This window comes from Primulina eburnea, chromosome 3, assembly GCF_022965805.1.
Source record: "Primulina eburnea isolate SZY01 chromosome 3, ASM2296580v1, whole genome shotgun sequence".
In the NCBI taxonomy this organism is placed as follows: domain Eukaryota; kingdom Viridiplantae; phylum Streptophyta; class Magnoliopsida; order Lamiales; family Gesneriaceae; genus Primulina; species Primulina eburnea.
Genome location: NC_133103.1, coordinates 8614606 through 8631598, shown reverse-complemented (window position 1 = coordinate 8631598; position 16993 = coordinate 8614606). Strand labels below are relative to the sequence as shown.

Sequence of the window (16993 nt, the reverse complement as noted above, 5' to 3'; positions counted from 1 at the left end):
ACATATACCGCTGCATGTTATTGACAAGTATTATTATTAAAATTTTTATTTTTTTTATAAAAGGAAAAATATTGTGCATTAAAATGAGTAAAGAAGATGAAACATATTTAATATTTTTCAAGTGTAAATATTAATTATCAATTAGATATTATTACGAGGCTTTGAATTTGAATTACTAGGATGACTGCAATGTTGAGTTTTCATAAAAACCCTAGAAAATAACTTAACATAAAACCGTAAAAGAAAATTTTAATTTATAACCTCTAAAGAATTATATATTATTTAGCCAAAAACAAGAAGGAAGAAAATAATAATATGAAATTTTAATTTATTTTTATAATATATAAACAGAAAAAAAATGATGTAAAATAAGCTAGATGGAAGGCCAAAATGGATAATTTCCTCTTTGCCATGCAGTCCAGATATGGGCTGCAAAGCCCAAAAAGGATCAATCGGCCCATTACAGAGCGACATCGAACGATTCCACCCTCCACCTCCTTCCATTTTCCTCAGTGGATAAGCCTGCAAATGCTACACACACTTCACACACAGTGACGGTGAACTGCGGGGAAGGCGAAGAAATGCTTGCGGCACGCCCCAATTCAACCTTCCACGCCCCACCTTTTCATTCCAAGTTGACCACTTCCAAGAAAGCTCCAATATTTTCTCAATTTTCTACTTTGAATTGCTTTAATTCCTCGGTTAATCGTCATTTTGCTTCCATTTTGTTGCCGAATTCCGTATCTCGAATTTTCAGAACGAGAAAATCAAGAAACGGGGGCAGGAAGTGGACGAGTACATTGTTTACTCGATTAAGGATTGAAGCTTCTTTAACGGCGGAAGATAATGCTCGCATTGAAGAGGCTCCGTTACCGCTGCAACCCTCGGCTCCTTATTCCATCAAAATCCCAGTCGGCGATCGTCATGTTAGGCATTTGATTTAATTTCTGTTTTTTTGTGGGGGTATTTTTGTGTGTCATTTCATATTGAAAGTCGACCTCTAATGGGCTGGAGACAACTATCGTAAATAACGAAAGTTAAATTTTGTTTCTTGAATATGATTTGTTCAAAGAATGCTGGGTTTGTGACTTTTTTGTTTCAAATATTTTCCTTATTATGATTTCAGGCAGGATAATTTTGGTTGTTTACGAAGCATGATAGCTATGGCGTTTAAAATGGATCACAAATAATTGGTGGTCTATTTTGTTTTGCTTAACTAGTCCCCAAGCATAATTTTTTAGCTGTGTTATTCGGATGTTTAATAAAATTTTCTGTTGAATTTTCACCTCAAGCTGTTCTGCATTTTCTGCAGATATTTGTTGAGACCGGTCATATGGGGAGACAAGCTAGTGGAGCTGTTACCGTTACAGATGGAGAAACCGTATGTTTTGAACTTAATATATGTGTATCCCAATTAAGTTCTACTGAATTATTTATTTGAATTCCCCTGGACCAGAAACGTGATATATGTTGTTGGTTAATATGAAAGAATGTCCATTCAAATGCGAATGCATGTGCCTCTCAGTTTGGCCAATTTAATATGAGTAAAATAAGAACTTTGGTAGTGTGAAGTTGGTGCTGAACCTATCTGTTGATAGATGTATTAATGTCTTAGCTGCATGTTGTTTAATATACCTTCTTTAATTTTTGTAGATCATCTACACAACTGTTTGTGTGGCTGAGGATCCTAGTGAGCCTTCTGATTTTTTCCCTCTTTGGGTAAATTATCAAGAAAAATTTTCGGCAGCTGGTCGAACCAGGTAAATATGCACGTTTTTTGTTCCTTCTAATCTTTGAAATCCATGGATAGTCTGTGATGGAGGATAAAGTTTTTGTAAACCTGCCTCTGTGCAGTGGAGGATTTTTTAAACGAGAGGGAAAGACCAAGGATCGTGAGGTATTTCCACTTTCTTAACCTGCTAAGGAATTTTATTGTTGTGATACTATGGCGTGGACAATTTCATATTTAATTTAAATTTTATGACTGTACAGGATTCTGTCAGCTTAGTCAAATCAATGTTATCACGAAATATGTTGACTTAGTTTAAGAGGAATGAGAACATAGACAAAGAACCAACCATAAAGGGGTACAAATTCAAGAAAATACAAAAAAATAAAAATACAGAACAATCCAGAAAACTGAGGAAATTAACCCATTGAGTTTTCGTATTATTACATGTGAGTAGTATTCCACGGCTTTACATTTTTTATCTTTTGGCTTCTTTCTGGCTGCCTTTCTATTTTGAAAACTATTATGATTACTCTTGAGGACTTCAAAGCTGAAACCATCCATAGAATTTCAAATGTTAGGAATAAAACATAAAACTAAAAGCCAATTTTTTTCTTTTTGGTTTTTGATGAAAATAACCTAATTCAAGAAAGAGAGTAACCTAATTCAAGAAAGAGAGTTGATCCATCACCACTTTGGTCCTCGTTAGTCATCTATATTTAAGCTGCCTTCTTATGACTTTGCACCTAGGTCTGCCTTCTTAATCTGGAAGGTCTGTTCAGCTTCAATTACCTCCGGGTTCGGGTTGCCTGTTCCTTTCAGACGGCCTTCCGACTGAGGTTGTCTTAGACTACATTGTGAAGCAGTTCATATCCGGATTGCCAACTTTTGTCTGCTAGACGCGTTAAGTTGTTCAGAGTTTAGTTTGAGCTTCCAACAGGGTTACTTACTGACTGCTACACCATTAGTTGAGCTTCGACCCTAGATTTTTAAATCGAGCTCTGGAATACTCTTCCTGATTCGGTCAATTGGACTCCCACATTGAAATTGTTGAGGATCCAACACCCGATTTCTCGACACTTCCAGTTTTGGACTTTTATTGACTGCTAGTTCTCCCATCATTAATTTCTTTTGGTTGACCGATTGTCTCCCAGTTGGCTTGCTGTTCATTGACTTTGTTCGACTTCTGATTATGTTTCTTGCATAAAAAATTCAGTCCCTTGTACACCGATTTTCTAAAATAATGGAAGGTGATTGTATAACTTCTTGCTTTGTCTATTTTCAAGTAAATTTAATGTATTGGGAAGATAGTTGCTCAACTTTTGATGCCGCTGGAATAAACAAATACCAAACATTTCATATATAATCAACATCACTCTTTAATTTTTTTAATGGGGCTTAAGGTCGGTTATGTGATACTTTGCAGTTGTGAATATTGCCTATAAATGTGTTCCTGTATTTATTAACATTTGGAAGTATTTGTCTCCCTCTCTACCAAATTGTCTATACTGACCTGACATTTGAATTAAGTAGTTTCTTCTTGCAGGTTCTCATTTGCCGACTCATAGATAGACCTATTCGCCCAACGATGCTCAAGGGATTTTATCATGAAACACAGATATTATCTTGGGTACTTATTTTCCTGTGATTTAGCGAGTGAATCAGTGAAAATAACCATCTCTACTGTTTTCCCGTACATTTCTATGTTTCTTTAAAATGCCATTCTCTCAATTACTTGTTCTAATAGAATGAATGTTATGGAAATCCTAAATTTAGTTTACCGTTTAAAGATTTTCAAAGATGGAAATCAAGGATGAGATATGAGGACATGAAAGGATTGATAAATTGTTGTGATTTTGTATGAGATGACTAGCAAATCTTGAAAATTGATTTATTGTTTAGACTGAGTTGCAGGTGTCAGCTGTTAATATCTTCAGATAATAATTAGAAAATCTGTGCTCAACCGGTTTGAGCCTACTGAAATTGATTGATTTTTTAGATTAAATACGAGTGATATGAGTCAGCCACGTCACATAATGTACATACCTATGTATAATGGGCCTAGGATAAAACAAGCCCATGAATTATAAAACATTAGAAGTATCTAGAAAGGGGGAGGATATATAAATGTGAATGGGGAGAGTAGGTTGTGGATTATGTTAATTTTCATTTTGAGTGTAATGACTAGCTTAGGCTAGGGAAATACTAACAGTTCGCTAGGGATATTTTGTACCGATTTATCTCGGGGAAATATTTATATTCCATTTGCAGGTAATTTGAGTTCTTAATTTGTGCAACTGAGTTCTTAATTTGTGGTTGCCACACATGATTTTAAAGTGAGGTTCTTAGAGTCAATTTTAGTTGGAATAACTACCCATGCCTAACCAGCTCATGATTGTGCAGCACCAACAATATTGTTTCATGCATTCTGAATTTTCATCATCCCCTGGGACAGGTATTAAGTTATGATGGTTTACACCCCCCAGATTCTTTGGCAATAACAGCAGCTGGAATTGCAGTGTATGCCCATTTCTTTTGCTTCTTTTTTACTAGTTGACTGTATCAGGTTAATCAATTTGATCTAATTTATGATTTTAATTTTTTATGTTAAAAAAATCCAATACGACAGAGCTCTTTCAGAGGTGCCAAATTCTAAAGCTATTGCTGGGGTACGAATTGGTATTATTGACGACAAGTTTGTTGTGAATCCAACTACCAAGGAGATAGAAAACTCTAAGCTGGACTTGATGCTAGCAGGGACAGATAGTGCAATATTTATGATAGAGGTTATTTTTTAAATTTTGACCATCTGTGCTTAAAGTATATCTAGAAATCCAGGAACTGACTGGGAAAACATAGTTTGACGTTTCTATGGAAAAATCCAAAACATATGGTCAAAAAGTTTAATTAATCTTGTGCTTGCTTGTAAAATTTTGTTTGCCTTTCGTTCGATTGGAACAAATATGTCGGAGTTCTGTAATCATATGGTGTTGTCTATACTATGTTCCCTCACCCGATACCTAGGAAACAGTTACCGATGCACGTGAGCTTCATAAATTGGGTTGCCCAAGGTCTCCCGTCTTAAATATAGCACTAAAAAGTTAATTTACCAAATTAATGATCCAAAAATACTCTCTATTTTGTTCACTTAGATTCTTGGTTATTTACTAAACACTACCAGCATCAAAGTATGGTAGTTAATACATATTCACTGCATCCTGTTGCCAAACAGTAGCAGACTGACAATAAATTCAAGTAAAAAGCATACCTCAATAGTTTGTTTAAACAGGTTTCCCCCTGCATAAAAGAACACATATATTTGGTATAATAAAGTTATTTCAAGTACTGTGTTCCCGAGATATTATGTTCTAACCACTTTTTTGTTTTATTAATGGATGATCATAGGGTTATTGCGACTTCCTTCCAGAAGAGAAGTTGTTGCAAGCTGTAGAACTTGGACAGGTTCCTTGATTTTGTGCTTCTTATCTTATATTCCACGCTTTGATTCGTTGCACTTCAATCGTGGAATAGCACACGAATAAATTTTGAATGTCTGTGTGAAGGAGTATTTGTGTTTCATGACAATTTCTGGTCCACCGCTGGTCAAAAAATGTTTTTCACCATACCTAGCTACTTTTGATGTCATCTAATCCACTTCAACTTTTTAGAATAATCATAAGTCTCATTAAGCTTTACGTGAGTGACTAGAAGTTTTTACTACCTGCAATGTCAGAATGCAGTGCGGACTATTTGCAAAGAGGTGGAAACCTTGGTGAAGATGTGCGGGAAACCAAAAATGCTTGACGCAATCAAACTACCCCCTCCTGAGCTGTATGAGTATGTCGAAGTATGCTTAATCTTCTCTTGTGATGTTATTTATTTTAGATTTTTCACATTGTAAATTCTAACTCCATTATCTTAAAAAAAAATTGAGCCAAGTGTTATCAGTATCGCTTTTTTATTTGTCCCATCGCAATGTTTTTATCTTGTATTATAGTGTCCTTTTAACTGCAGTGTGTGGGAATTAGGATATGCTAATGACAGAAATTATCAAGTCATTTTAACTTTTGTGTGGTTGTTCTTTTATTTCAACATATTATTTCTTAATATTGGTATTTTTTTTTTGTATTCCTTTTGGTTTGAGATGTCTGCATATCCAAAACTGGGACATATAAGTACAGAGGTACTGATGAGACTTTCCTCCATATATCTTAATGCGAGTATACTTATGCCATAATAAAAAAATCAGTGAGTTGTGAGAACACTTCAAGGAACAGTGCAGAACAACTAAAATTTTGATAGTTGCAACACAGTTTGGTTTCTTTGTTTGAGAGTTAAGTGAGGAAAATCCAGTATTTGTTGAGTGGAAGAGAGAGCTTATTATTTGAGTCAGTAAGGCATAACTTGTTTTGATACGTCTACACATTTGTTGTAAGCATGTTTCAAACTATATTTGCTGAGTTCATGTCTCATGGATGTTTGGTAGATAAACAATGTGTAGGGTTGAATAATACTGGCTTTCTAAACATGGTGTTTCCTTCGTATTGCCAATTTGCAAAACATTGTATAGAACTATTTTAACCTCTGGATATTAAGTGATTAAATCTATTTATAATAGTTATTATATTCTCACCATTCTCTTAAGTAATGGCGCAGTGATTTTTGATATATTCAGGAAATTGCAGGCGATGAATTAGTTCAAGCTCTTCAAATTAAGAGCAAAATCCCTAGAAAGAAGGCGTTATCATCTTTGGAAGCAAAGGTGTTGAGCATATTTACAGAAAAGGGATTTGTTAGTAAAACAGAAGCTGTTGTTACTAGTGAAGTGGTCCAGGACTTGCTTGATGACGAAGAAGAGGATGAAGAGTTTGTAGTGGACGGTGAAGTTGATGAAGGTGATGTTCATATCAAGCCAGTCTCAAAAAAACCCACCCCCTTGGTAATTGTTGGCCTTGGAGGCAACCTTCATATTTTTCTTTTTACGGATGATTGCTCATTTGCATCTTGATAAAGCATAACATTTATTTAAATTCCATATTTCTTCCTGAAAATTTAAGTGCTATTGGTGGTGTTACAATTAACATAGTTTGCATCGATTCATCTCTTCTAGCTTTACTCTGAGGTAGATGTGAAGCTTGTTTTCAAAGAAGTTTCATCCAAGTTTTTGAGGAGGTGTATTGTGGAGGTAAGATTACCTATTATGCATATATTATCTTAATCTATATGCTTTTTTATGTTTGAAATCATACATATTTTGTAACCAAATTTAAATTATTACATTACAATGTATCTATGAATGATTTAATTGTGATTTATCTAAGGGAAAATTCCTATCATATCTATCTCAATTAATTTTTACTTATAAAAAGGTATTAATTATATCAAAATATAAAGAGTTCAAATATCATTCAAGATTTTTGTCAAAAGAGATATTAATTATATCAAAATTAAAAGAGGTAAAATATAAATCAAGATTTTGTTAAGACAATATTGCATTTTAAGTTAACGCTCTTATCATATCTACTCAATTTATTTTTACTTATACAAAGAGGTTTTAATTGTATCAAAAATTAAAAGAGGTAAAATTTCATGCAAGATTTTTGTCAAGACATTATTGCATTTTAAGTTCAACGCTTCAATTATGATATCCATGTTTGGCTTCTGTGGGAAAGTTAATAAAAATATATATCTTTGAATGAGTTACTTGTAATTTAGTTATGTGAAAAATTTCATATCATATTTATCTCAATATATTTTCTTATGCATAAAGATGTGACAGTTTTATCTTAACCTAATAGAAATTTACAGAGTTTTAGCCCCTAGACACTGTTATGGGATATGGGCATGTGACCTTTATGTTTGAATTGCGTAAATCTTGTGCGTGTTGCCCTCAGATAATGATGACTCTACAAAATTCAATATTTCAATTGTAATTTGCAGTTTTACTTTGATGGATCCTCACTCTTATCCGACTATATATCATCATGTTTTTAATTGTTGTTCCCTGCTTAAGTCTTGTGGTTTTATTTATATTTCACAATGATGTTAGCATCATATCATGACATAGTTTTTATTAGCATTCAGTGTTGTATGGTAACGGACAAATATTTTGCATAGAAAAAGCGAAGATGTGTTTCCTTGGTGTTCAAATTATTGTATAAGTTTTTTTGGTTTACAATAACATAAATGATACGTGCGTATTATTATAGCTGCCTTTTTGCTGATGAATAAATTGTTTTTCTTGTTCCATGATTTTTAGTCTTGTATCTTTTCTCTCTCTTTTACGTAGGGAGGAAAAAGAAGTGATGGCAGAAAACCAGAGGATTTACGGCTTATTAATTCACGTTGCGGATTGCTTCCTAGAGCTCATGGAAGTGCTCTCTTTACTCGTGGCGAAACACAGGTTTGGTGATATTAGTTTGCTGCAGAAACCCGCATTTGACACTTGCATGGCTCTTTTACATTCTTCTCATTTTCTTCAACCTTTTATTGAACACTAGACTGCAGGCTATTTTAGTTTTTGGAGATTGAAAAGTTTTGATCATGGAAAAAATAGGTTTTTTTTAAATTCTAATAATAAGTAATTGCATACTATTACAATTAATAAAAATTATTATGATGAGTAAAAACATTATAGATCACAGGAAATGTTAATCATTGAGTTCAAACTCTCTACTTACAAATTTATTTATTTCACATAATAATAAAATTAATAAAAAAGATTAGGACGAGTGAAAACATTATAGATCACAGGAAATGCTAAAATTAATCGAGTCATATGGGATTCCACTTAGTTCTTGATAGGTAATTTAGATGCATGAAATATTGAATTAGTGTTCCAGCCTATCAATAAATTGTTACATCCTTTCATTTTGAAAGTTTATGATGTGTTTTCGTTCTTGTTTTATAGTCATTAGCTGTTGTTACGCTTGGTGATAAACAAATGGCACAGAGGCTAGACAACCTTGTGGATGAAGATGAGTTCAAGAGATTCTATCTTCAGGTTAAACTTGATAAAAAATTTGTCTCTCTAGTTGAAGCAGTAATATTAGCTGCTGGTAGAAATCCATGTTAGTTGCAGTCTTGCAGATTGGAACTTTTTCAATACACTAACCATGTGTATTTTCTCAATTTTAAAGATGAGCTGTTTCCTAATTATGGTTGTTAATTTTCTACTTATTGACCATGTCATTCTATTTGCATATCTGAAGATCACATGAAATCTAGTAGAAGAAGATGAATTTATTGATGATGTGAACATATGTTAAGGATCTAAGCAACTTTTTTATAATTGTTCACTGAATAAGTGCTGCACAAACAGTTTTAACGTGGAGGGTTTTTACTTTGACATTTAATTCATTTATTTCAATTACACATCAATTAAACAAAATTAATCTAACTATCAAAGCATATTACATTTTATAACAGGCAAATGTGGCAATTATCTAGAATCTCCACGCTTTTTTACTAATTGTCTCAATTCTTATGATTCAAAGCAATGTTACATAGAAAGATGTTCCAATTTTCTTCCACTCTTAAGTGAATATTAATTCACAGGCACTGTTATTTCTAGATTCACTGGCGTTGACTCATCTATTTGGCCTGTTGGGCTGTATGTTTTTTGTAATGTCATTCTGACTTGAAAATCCAAGGTTTTAGTTAGTAAAACCAAGAAAAATTATGTGTCTATTCGTTTTGCATGTAGTACTCTTTTCCTCCCTCATGTGTTGGAGAAGTTGGCCGTCAAGGAGCACCATCTAGAAGAGAGATTGGCCATGGAATGCTTGCGGAGAGAGCTCTGGAGCCTATATTACCTTCAGAAGATCACTTCCCTTACACTATTCGTGTTGAGAGTACCATAACAGAAAGCAATGGCTCTTCAAGGTAGCACATCTCACTTGTCGGTTTAGCGACCGAGTATTTCTCTTTATGCCTCAAATTTTTTCTCCTAAAACCAGATGGTGCTTGCTATTTAGAAGTGAGGCTGAAAGACATAATGTTCTCGAGTCATTCCATGCTTTATTGATAGTATATTTGATTCCATAAAAGCTGCTTTCAAGGAAATGCTAATTCCAAAAATGTGGAATCTCCTATTGTTTGCCTCGTTCCCATGGGTTTGGATTTTCCCAATGATTCTGGGAACGAATTCATCATACAAATTAAGAATACGATTAGGCATATCCTTTTTTTAATAATGTCTATCCTATCTCCTAAATAGCTCCCTTACTACCATTCTCTGCTATCCCCGCACCTATCAGTAATCCTTGCCCTCTGTCCTCCTCTACTTGTCAAATCATGTGGTAACACCACTAAATTTCCTGCTTATATACCAAATTGAAACCATACTAGCCATTCGGTACACTTTTGCTCAGCCACCACCTCTTTTCATGACTCGTCCCTACACGCGACAACCACCCAACACTACCGCAAAAACTCTAACCCCATTCCTATTCACCATTGCCAATCTATACCCTTAAACCTGCCCCAGTCAGTGTGACATCTTCTCTCCAGACCTAGGACCATCCACCACCTTCCACCCATTCCTTGAACCAACACGAAGTTTCAGCCCCACCCCTGTTCCCAAGCCTAGCATGCATCCTCCACTACTATGTATAAAGTTATTAGGTTATCCTGTAATGATTAGTTAATTATTATTTTTTATATCTAGTATTTGCTTGTGGCAGTATGGCCTCTGTGTGTGGGGGGTGCTTAGCTTTACAAGATGCTGGCGTTCCAGTCAAGAGTTCGATTTCTGGAATAGCAATGGGTATGGTCCTGAACACTGAAGAGTTTGGAGGAGATGGTATTCCACTTATCCTCTCTGACATAACAGGGGGTGAAGATGCTTCAGGAGATATGGATTTCAAGGTCGTGGCTACTCTAATTTCCAGGAATCTTTTATATTAATTATATTCTCGATTTCTCTCTTAGTTCTTCTACACATATATGTTCTGTTTTCCTTTGCGTCATTGGTCTAGAGGAATTCCATGCTGTGTGTTGTCACTCATGCATTGATTGAAGTTGCTAGACTCATGTGTTGAGTAAATTATAATTTGGCGCTTCAGGTTGCTGGAAACGAAGATGGGGTTACTGCATTCCAGATGGACATAAAGGTCAAATCAGTTTTTCATTGTGTTACTTTTTTCTCAAACTTGAGTTGACTATTATAGTATTATCAACTAATATAATTGAGTTTGCTAACATGTACTCAGGATCTATCTTGTCCTACTATTGTTACTGTTTCCGTGTTTTCATTATTGAATAGTCTGGGTTCATTATAAATATGTAATGGCAGGTGGGAGGAATTACTATACCAGTCATGAAAGAAGCTCTCCTGCAAGCGAGAGAGGGTCGAAAGCAAATTCTTGGTATATTATTGAAACATGCTATCAACTGCCATGAAATAAGATCTGACCTGTATGTGCCTGAAAATCTTGGATAACCAAATTGGAATTAACAGTAACCACTAACACTTTAGAAAGCAATTGGATGAACCGAACTAGGATAATAAGTGAGAAGTCAATTTTTTGCTTACATTTTTAAGGAACCAATAGATACACCAATAATGAAAAATGTACTGTTATTTTTAGGTCGTATCTTTTACCTTCAATCTGACACTCATTTTCCTTTCTGTTTCTTCTTTAGCGGAGATGTCAAAATGCTTTCCTCCTCCTTCGAAGAAACTCTCCAAATATGCTCCTATAATTCATATTATGAAGGTTTGTCAACCTTGATGTCCATCTTGTTTATTTTATCAGGACTGAGATGTGGATTTACAGTAACTTTTCTGCCAATGCAGGTGAAACCAGATAGGGTTAACCTTATCATTGGTTCAGGTGGGAAAAAAGTGAAAAGCATAATTGAGGAGACTGGAGTCGAGTCTATAGAGACTCAAGATAATGGAATTGTTAGTCAGAAGATAACTTATCATCTCGTTGTTCATTGTTATTCTTAGTTTCTTTTCCATAATGAAGCGTAACATGTGGATGTCACACTGACAGGTTAAGATATCATCTAAAGATTCGTTGAGTTTGGAGAAGTCTAAAGCCATTATTAGCAACCTCACTATGGTTCCAACTGTTGGCGACATTTACAGGTCTCCATTCTATTTTTCTGCCTTGTACAATGTACATTGTTCATTTCGGGAGGAATTCCTGGCCATAGGGGTACATTGACTTACTTTGAGAGGCTATAAACTGAGTCTATGGATTTTGAGGGAGTTCATAGTTCCTGAATAGTGACATAAACTGAATTTTAGTATTCATTTTGTGCGGATTTTGTAGTTATCGAGCATTAAGAGTTTCCTATCACCATAGAAACTGAATTTGTCTGCAAAAATGTTTTTTGTTTGAAAAGCATATTATAAATTATCTTTATCTCTGTCTCCCAATTTCTAGCAGAGTATCTGATTTTGATTTCGTATTTAGGAACTGCGAGATCAAATCTATTGCTCCATATGGAGTTTTTGTGGAGATTTCACCTGGCCGAGAGGTAGTCCAAATTTTCAAAAAGCATTTGTGCTGCGTGCTAATATCATTTAATAATTTATTTTTATAGCACTTTATGGACTTTTGTCATTCCTCTGGCCTATCATGGCGTAATTATCATTTTTATTTATGTTTATACTTTAGGGACTATGTCACATTAGTGAATTGACCACAGGCTGGTTGGCAAAGGCAGAAGATGTAAGCATTCTGCACTGAAGTACTTTAAATAATTCTTAAACATCGCAATGCTAACATATTTAAGTACGAGTCACAGGCTGTCAAAGTTGGAGATACTATTGATGTAAAGCTCATTGAGGTTGATTTTCTGCGACAGTTTTTATGTTGCTAACCTGCTATTAACTCTACTAATGTAACTAAATCACCTTTGCACGGTACTACCCCAAATTACTATGGTAATGTTTTACAGATCAATGGAAAAGGTCAACTTCGGTTGAGCCGGCGTGCATTACTTCCAGATTCTAACACTGAGAATATGGGCACAAAGCAACGTACTGTTGACATTAGTGAAGAAAGTACCGAGAAGGGTAAACAAAACAGTGTCACGAGGGCCGTGGAAGTTGAAAATGCTGAACCATCCAATGAATTGAGTGTTGATATTAAAGTCAGGAGGTCCTCCAAAAGTAAGCCGGTAGAGGCCAATACCCTCATGGAGGATAAGTTTGTCAAGGAATTGGTGAGTTCGGCAAAAGATGAACTTGAATCTGACAGAAATAGGCCAAAGAAAAGCAGCTACAAACCTACCATCAGTATTTCCAGCAAGAATGAAACCACAGTAGTAAATGGAGAAGCCGAAAGTGGATAAATATGATAACAGAAGGATTTTTGTTATTTAACATTGATGGATGGAATTTCCTCTGATGGAGAACAAAGGTATGAAGCAGCATTGCATTATCCTGTCAACTTCCGTTTATTTGTTTTTACGCATCCCATGATTTGTTATCTTTAAACGTTTGAAAACACAACTTAGTATACAGATTTTTAATCATTTGGGCTTGTATAAGAGTTGTCTGAAACTTTTGCTATTATGTCTGATAGGAAATTTACCCGATGAAGTTAACCAGCTTGCCTATCCTTACGGGATTTGGTCTCACTTTTTAAGATCTACGAAGGTGCTATGTCTTTTATGCATCACAAACAACAGTTCTAAGTGCCCTATAAGCTGGATAAACTCGCTTCTCGTTATCATTCTACTGCTGGTACTACGATGAAAGACCTGCATGCGGCTCCAGGCCTCTGTTTCTTGGCTGCAGCTTGCTCACAATATTTGCATTTTCGACGGGTTGTTTTTCTCGTCTTGACACTATTTTTTCACGTGGTTGCTATTAAAGCAGCTGAGAGTCAGCAGCAGCTGTAATTCATGTTTTACACCGCGAATTTAATGCACGAGCAGCAGACCAGGGTGAATAAAAATGTGATCAACTCGCAACATGTTTTAGTTCTAAGGTAGTTAGGGTCGGGTGCATGTATCTCGTCTTTGTTTAATTGGATTTTGTTAGATATTAATGGTATTCAAATTACTTGATCCATTCTTTTCCCACACACATCAAAGTTTAAATATGACATTAAAATGTCAAGTTTTTAAGTACATATGATTTATATCAATTAATATTCATTAATAATGTTTCCATAATAATAATATTGGCTTCTATATGTTTGTATCTTTATAATTTTAAAATTTTTTCTTATCAAATTTCAATATTATTTTGATATTTTATTTTTTTTGGCAATTTTAGTCTTTTTCATATGATATCATTGCAGTGTTCATGTATATAATATGACATCAGAACTTTCGATAAAAAAATATTAAAATATTAAAAATATATGACTAATATTAAATTTAAGAAAATAAATAACCAAACCGTCTATTGACAAAACATTCGTAACAAAAATTGTAATTTTTTCAAATAATAAAAATAATGTCGACAATTGAAATTTGGTGTACATCTTATGAACGGAAGGTGTGATCTCCCCGCATGATTTGACAACTAAATACGTCTGCTTCCCACCATTGCATTGCACACGCCTCGGGCGCCACCACAAATCTTGTGCCTTCCCAAGAGACAGCCATCTTCTACCCTAAACCTCCGACACAACAACGTTTCAATTCTATTTTAGGTTTTATTATATTAATTGAAGATTTTTATCTCTATAATAATAATATTATTTTTATCTCTATAATAATAATATTATGTTTTAAAATTTATTAGTTATATTTTGTATTTTGAAAATAATTCTCTTTTTTGCTATTATTATATGTTTTACTTGTATAGTCTCCACAGGAGATCTTGACCTAGTTTCTTTTTCTAAAGTTTTTTTATATTGCTCTCTTTATGTTTATATATTCCGGTAGAAATTTAACTTCCGGCGATTTTTTTAAAAGTGAAAGTATGAGTAAAAATTATTATTTCCAACACAAAAATGGAAAAGTTATATAATCATTAATATATATATATATATATATATATATTATAATAAGCAACAAATTTTATAAACTCTCTTTGCACATGCATGCATGAACTCACACACCAAAGTAACCTTTTCCGTCTCTCTTTCTAACTCTAAAAGCTTCACTAATCTTGCCAACCCCTTTCACGCGAGTTACGTGCATTTCTTCATGTTTTAAACCCCTATATATAAAACCATACAAACCAACGAATTTCCTTAGCTTTTGCAAGTTACCCTTTCTGCATGGATCGCGAACCACAGAGCGAATGCGCGCTTGAGAGGCGACGGAGAGGCTCGGAAAAGATACGAGGCACCACAAGCCAAGTCGAGGCCACAGATGCCGTGGAAGCAGCAGCGCAGCATGGTGCGCCATGCGGCGCTTGCAAATTCTTGAGGAGGAAGTGCGTTGGTGGTTGTGTTTTTGCTCCTCATTTCGGGTCGGACCAGGGTGCGGCTCGGTTCGCTGCCGTGCACAAGGTGTTTGGGGCTAGCAATGTGTCGAAGCTTTTGTTGCATATTCCGGCTAACCGGCGACACGATGCGGTGGTTACAATATCTTACGAGGCTCAAGCCCGGCTCTCGGATCCCGTTTACGGTTGTGTGTCGACTATTATGGCTCTGCAGCAACAGGTTTCAAAAAAAATTTGATTATTTAATTTTCTGGAACTCTATATCAGCAAAACTATACAGAATATATGATGAGCTAGCTAAAGCACCAGTTGTTTCGTATTTATATATATAGTCTTTCAGATTATTATTAATCCAAATAATTAAAAAAATTCAAATACAACCTTATAATCAGTACTAATTTCTTACTCCAAATACAAAATGAATGTATAGAATTAAATGTGTTTGTGAGTTTACCGTGACAAAAAATACATCAACATATATATTTGAACTTTGTCTACCATTTCTTGTCTTAAAAAAAACTAAAAGTAAGGGTTTGCTTTGAAGAAATTAAATTGCTGTTGTAAATGTAGAATTATGCACAAAAAATGGGAAAAAAATTATTCTGAATTATTATATTAAAGTAGTATATTTTGAGTAAAAATATAATATGCTAATAAAATATCTCTGAAGAACTACGGAGACAAAACATTGCCTTGATATCTTGGCTGATCATCTTATATATGCTGAATCATGGGTTTCGATTGCCTGATGAATTTCAAATCTTTCTGTAACATATAATGAATTACTCTAGCTTGAGTTTTTTTTCCCCCTTTTGGTGTCACGTTAATAAATGTATCTACTCATGCAGGTATCATCTCTTCAATCAGAGCTGTCAATGGTGCAGACTCAGTTGATTAACAGCAAGCTCGCGTCGTCGAATGCGTTCCAGAACTCCGCAGCACCGCAGCACCACGTCCCCATCGCGATGCTGCAGCAGCCAGCTTATTCCAACACCTCTTCAGCTTCAAACAATCTCATTAACTTCGGCAACACTTTCGCCGGCCCCAACTTCGGCGAGACCACTGCCACCTCCACTTGTTTCGAGCCCGGTTTTCATCATCTGTATAATCGCGCTAACCGGCATGGACGAGAGGAAGATGATGAAGATGAGGAAACCCGTGATCAAGTTTCTTTCACCAACCATATATTTCAGTGAGACATGAAATATTATGAATAATGACATTGTTTGTGAGAATGGTAGTCACAATTTTCTTGGCGGAGATGAATGTTAATTGAGCTTCCGTTCTGTATATTTTTCTCTGAAAATGGTATGAAGAATCATCAATAACTCAATCCATTTGAACGACTCTATTATTAGTTTGAAATGATCACCTTCAACAAATTTTTTTTATTTACTATCTTTTTTACTCTATATATAAACATGGTATCACACAATATTTATTAGGGTAAATTACAAATTTGGTTTCGTATAATTGTTTATTTTAATTTTTTATATCATTAAATTTGAGTCTTAATTAGGAGGAAGATTTATATATATATTGATACCTTTGCAAATATTAATATATTAATATTTGGCTTAAATTAGTTTCATATTATTTTGAATAGTAGTTTGACTCAAATATAAATCCAATTTTTTTAAAGAGGAAGATATCACTGAAAATTTAGGATCTGATTCTAGAAAATGACGTGAAAATTTAGGGTCTGATTCTAGAAAATGACACTAGTCCAGATACAGGTTTCAAATTTACCCGAGCCTGAATTACGAAGAAGACTGTTAGAAAGGGGTCGGGAGAGTGTCTGGCGTTGATCCTCTGACGCTCAAGTGTTAAGGGTACATCCATGGAGCATGAGAGGATATTAATTAATCCAATTATGTGTATGCAACATGTACTATATAATT

The 16993-nt window shown here is 34.7% G+C and overlaps 2 protein-coding genes across 2 annotated transcripts; both read left to right on the top strand.

Annotated features, from left to right (window-relative positions):
- The first annotated feature begins 492 nt into the window (after positions 1-492).
- On the top strand, positions 493-13887 carry LOC140826031 (probable polyribonucleotide nucleotidyltransferase 1, chloroplastic). The gene is made up of 25 exons (XM_073188124.1): positions 493-926; positions 1313-1381; positions 1654-1760; positions 1855-1897; positions 3276-3359; positions 4185-4249; positions 4359-4515; positions 5135-5191; positions 5463-5576; positions 6405-6668; positions 6840-6914; positions 8019-8132; positions 8640-8732; positions 9435-9613; positions 10414-10597; positions 10795-10842; positions 11025-11097; positions 11375-11448; positions 11529-11636; positions 11731-11825; positions 12157-12220; positions 12361-12414; positions 12491-12532; positions 12644-13107; positions 13273-13887. The coding sequence occupies exons 1-24, from the start codon at positions 582-584 to the stop codon at positions 13037-13039; spliced, it is 2904 nt and encodes a 967-aa protein (XP_073044225.1). The 5' UTR covers positions 493-581; the 3' UTR covers positions 13040-13107; positions 13273-13887.
- Positions 13888-14917: 1030 nt separating this feature from the next.
- On the top strand, positions 14918-16457 carry LOC140828167 (LOB domain-containing protein 20-like). Its single transcript, XM_073191152.1, has 2 exons — positions 14918-15312; positions 15941-16457. Exons 1-2 carry the CDS (start codon positions 14926-14928, stop codon positions 16286-16288), a joined length of 735 nt encoding a protein of 244 aa, XP_073047253.1. The 5' UTR covers positions 14918-14925; the 3' UTR covers positions 16289-16457.
- Positions 16458-16993: the final 536 nt, after the last annotated feature.